Below are 4,598 nucleotides of genomic sequence, written 5' to 3'. Positions count from 1 at the left end.
CAGTAGTTATACAGGTCATGGCGGGTCATTAAATTGTACTATAATAATAGTATACTACCATTAATAAGTTGTCTGCTCCCCACACCCCTAGTTTTGCACAATCCTGAAAATTTAAAAATTGATTAAAAAATCTAAATGAATGCTTAAAAATAAACATTGATATTATGTGTTAGAATTATAACAAAAAATTAAAGTCGAATTCTGTCAAACCTACTGATGATTCACTATAAAGCAATTAGGCCATTGGAAATAGCAGAGATTCTATGGGTGCAATGATAGAGATTTTGGGGGCAAATACTGGTAGCCAGTATTGAAATAGACACATCAGACAATACTGATCCAATACAGCTGCCATAAAGTGGTAAGTCTGGTGCGGTGGAAGAGGAAGGGGGAGGGAAGGGGCACTGGGGGGGGTGCAGATCAACACCTCCATGGTAAAGGAGGGGAAAGGTGCTACCCAACCCAAGTAATGGGCAAGGGACGAAGGCAAGGCTTGTGGGGCGGGGTGGGGTCAGCTCTCGCCACTGCTTGCACCCCAGGAGTGCTCATAGGGTGCAGGGGCTGGCCCCAGATCTGTGGCACAGGGTGGGTGGCAGCTGTGGGTGGAGCTAGAGCTATGCAGGGCTCTTGTCACTGGGGGCTGGGCTTTGATCGTGCTCTGGAGGTACTGGGAGCAGGCTGCAACCACCCCAGATTTTGCTGCAGCTCCGCTCCCTGCCCCATGCCACCACCTGGTGCAGCTCTGCTCCTCGCTGCCCGAGTGCTATGCTGTGGCTCCATGCAGCATGGGCATTTCTCAGCCAAATTATCAGCCCCATCAGACTGTATCCAATACAACCAGTTTTCTTTACATCAGTACCAATCCAATGTTGGACTGATATAATTGATGCACCTCTAGCAACAAGAGGAAGATCAGGGATAGTGTGGGTCCCTCACTGAATAAGGGAGGCAACCTACTGACAGATGAGGAGGAAAAAACCCATTTTTACCTCAGTCTTCATGGGCAGAGGCAGCTCCCAGACTACTGCACTGGGCAGCACAGTTTTGGGAGATGGTAAGCAGCCCTTAGTGGTGAAAGAACAGGTTAGAGGCTATTTAGAAAAGCTGGATATATACAAGTCCATGGGTGCAATGCATCCAAGAATGCAACTGCAAAGCCACTGGCCATTATCTCTGAAAACTCATGTCAATAAGGGAAGGTCCCAGATTACTGGAAAATAGCAAATATAGTGCCATCTTTAAGAAAAGGAAGAAGGATCCAAGGAACTACAGACCAGTAAGCCTCACCTCCACCCCTGGAAAAATCATGGAGCAGGTCCTCAAAGAATCCATTTCTAAGCACTTAGAGAAGGCAACATTGATTAGGAACAATCAGCATGGATTCACCAAGGGCAAGTCATGCCTGATCAACCCAACTGCCTTCTATGATGAGATGACTGGCTCTGTGGATGTGGGGAGACCAGCGGACGTAATATACCTCTACTTTAGCAAGGCTTTTGATATCATCTCCCACAGCATTCTTATAAGCAAGCTGAGGGAACATGGGCTGCACAAATGGACTGTACGGGGGCTAGAAAGCTGCCTGGATTGTCAGGCTGTCATCAATGGCTCAATGTCTAACTCACAGCTGGTATCAAGTGGACTGCCTCAGGGGTTGGTCCTGGGGCTGGGCTGGGTTTTGTTCAGTATCTTCATTAATGATCTGGAAGGTGGGATGACACCAAGCTAGGGGGTGTATCAGATAAGCTGGAGGATAGGGCTAGGATTCACAGAGTGACCTAGACAAATTGGAGGACTGGGCCAAAAGAAATCTCATGAGGTTCAACAAGGACAAACGCAAAATTCTGCACTTCAGGCAGAAAAATCCCATGTACCACTATACCCTGGGGACTAACTGGCTAAGCAGCAGCTGTGCTGAAAAGGACCTGGGGGTTAGATTGGACAATAATACAAGCCAGCAGTGTACACTTGTTACCAAAAAGGCCAACAGTGTACTGGGCTGCATTAGTAGCAGAGTTGCCAGCAGATCAAGGGAAGTACTTATTCCCCTCTATTCTGCACTGGTGAGGCCACATCTGGAGTACTGTGTCCAGTTTTGGGCCCCCCACAACAGAAGGAATGTGGACAAGTTGGAGAGTCCGGCAGAGGACAATGAAAATGGTTTGGGGGCTGGAGCACGTGACTTCTGAGATGAGGCTGAGAGAACTGGGTTTAATTATTTTGAAGAGAAGACAGAGGGGATCTGATAGCAGCCTTTAACTACCCGGAAGGGTGGTTCCAAAGTGGATGGAGCTAGACTATTCTCAGTGGTGACAGGTGACAAAACAAGCAGCAAAGGTCAAGTTGCAGCAAGGGAGGTTTAGGTTAGATATTAGGACAAACTCTCTCACTAGGAGGGTAGTGAACACTGGAACAAGTTACCTAGAGAGGTTGGGGACTCGCCATCCTTGGAGGTTTTCAAGTCCCTATTAGACAAAGCTTTCACTGGGATGATCTAGTTGGGGGTGGTCCTGTTCCAAGCAGGGGATTGAACTAGATGACCTCCTGAGGTCCCTTCCAGCCCTAATTTTCTGTTTCCCCTCACCCCACAACTTAACAAGGATTCTATCTGAAGCTGAGTCGGAAAAGATCGCATCCTATTTCACTATCAAATAAGAGGCAAGAAATTCTGAAATCTTGGTTCTCAGACTTACTCCTAACAACACAAGGGAAATATCTGACTAACTTCATCAAAGCAGGACATTTTTTCTTAAGTTACATATGTACTGTTTGAATTAAAGTCCTGGTAACAATATATGCAATCATGGATCATTAATAAAATGAATGCTCATGCTTCCTCCTTTTTAAACTACTGCTTACAAGGACTAGTCTCCCATACGCTCCAAATACAGCATCTGCTTATCAAACACTGCTGAAAGGCTTGACAATGCCAGTGAAGAACAGCTAATTCAGCAGTGATAGTGAGCTGAACTGTACAGTGCATAAGAGGCAGCTCCTGGCAAAGCAGGGAAGGCTGGGGCAGCAGCAGGCGGCTCAAAAAAATGCATCCCCCTTAAACAGGTGGGTCCATATGTCACAGCATGTTGCTGATCCAAGCTCTTTGAGGGCTATAGGTTGACAGCCCTGGTGTAGCATATGGTAGCGTGGTAGTTAGTAAAGCTGATTAATCAAGTTTTCTCCTGTTCTAATTAAAAACAGTCTAGTGTCACCTCATCATCACTTCTACTAAGCCTCTGTGCATTTTAAAGTGGCCCCATGGGATGTTCCAACTAAACCTCCTTGAATGAGGTTTTGCTCAAGCATCCCATGGCTGTTTTTAGATGCAGAGGGGCCTAACAGATGTGATTGTGAGGTGTTTTAATTAGAGCAGCTCTCTGGGAATTGCTCTAATTAAACATCTGTCCCCCCACTCCTGAGCACTTTATAGGCGGGCTGCAAGTCCATCATGTGAGTAAATGCATTTGAACAGAGTCTGCATCAAAAGGTTACTGATACAGATACAAGGTTTTTCACAATTTAGACACCCTCAACACATACTGATATGGCAACAACCACATCACAAACTACAATTCATTCAATGTTACGAAATAAAATGTTGCAAACATAAGTAAGAGCCTGTTATTCCTACACCTTAAAAAGGATACATGTAAAAGGTCCCAAGCTACCATCCTTGCAACATCTACATGTAAGGATTCGACCATGAGATCAAGTTCAGCCTTGCTGTTAGAGGGACAACTACAATGCATATATCACTGGTAAGAGCATGTCTACAGTGGACTGGCACAATCCTAGAAACCTGGGGTTAGAAGCAACCTCAGGAAGTCACCTAGTTCAAAGCAAGACTTCCATAAGAATCCATAGTGCTAAAAGCTTGCCGAGCTGTTGTGGTCTGTCAGCGCTCAGGATGCTTTATCTCTGTCTCAATCTAGATGCAGGCAGACTTGAAGACTGGGAAAGGAAACTGCATTTGTCCTGAGGATTGCGGAGCTCCTTACCTCAGGATCCTACAGACTGACAAGGCCACCGTCCCCCTTCAAGCCCCCCTGCAGCACAAGGCACAGAGCATGCTAAGCCCCGTTCCTGGCCCTGTACAGGCTCCTCTCTGGAGAGGGGCAAACACAGCAGCTCGCCGGGGCGCCCAGTGCACACGACCTGCTTCGATGAGGATCAAACGCGAGTCGGTTTGAGCTGGCCCCATCCACGTGGCCACCAGGGGCAGCGACGCCCCGCGGGCCGGACTGTAGCAGGGCCTCCGGCTCCAGGAGGCCCCACCACCCGCCGGCCACGTGCAAGGCGGGCAGCGCCGCCACGGCACCCACCTTTCTCCTGTTTTCTGGGTTGGGCTGCAGGTTAGCTAAGCTGACCCGGGGTAGCGTCCGCACCATCTCCAGCGCCTTAGCAGGGCCGCCCGAGCCACCCCGCGACGCGGCCGCCATTACCCCACTCCCAAGGGCAAGCGGGTGCTTTACGGCAGGAGCTCCCCCCCCAGCTGTCGTGATTGTGCCACGAGGGGCGGAGCCAGCAGCACAGCGCTCTGGCTTTGCCCAGACGGGGGTGTCGCTGAGGGAACAGCAGAGCGTAGTCACAGAGGCGGAGGT

The 4,598-nt window shown here is 48.7% G+C and overlaps 1 protein-coding gene across 2 annotated transcripts in view; it reads right to left on the bottom strand.

Annotated features, from left to right (window-relative positions):
* MRPL15 (mitochondrial ribosomal protein L15) overlaps positions 1-4,526 on the bottom strand; it is a 13,229-nt gene extending 8,703 nt beyond the window's left edge. Inside the window, exon 1 of one of the 2 annotated variants that reach the window (XM_019527342.1) lies at positions 4,320-4,526. In XM_019527342.1, coding sequence (XP_019382887.1) covers positions 4,320-4,436 — 117 coding nt within the window. In that variant the 5' untranslated portion in view covers positions 4,437-4,526. Of the gene's footprint in view, positions 1-989; positions 1,025-4,319 lie in introns of those variants that run through there. The other variant, XM_019527351.1, reaches the window with a different exon arrangement.
* Between the last annotated feature and the right edge of the window lie 72 nt (positions 4,527-4,598).

The sequence above is a fragment of the Gavialis gangeticus genome, unplaced genomic scaffold, assembly GCF_001723915.1.
Source record: "Gavialis gangeticus isolate Ggan-Ray unplaced genomic scaffold, GavGan_comp1, whole genome shotgun sequence".
Lineage (NCBI taxonomy): Eukaryota > Metazoa > Chordata > Crocodylia > Gavialidae > Gavialis > Gavialis gangeticus.
This window is presented reverse-complemented; position numbering and strand designations above follow the sequence as displayed.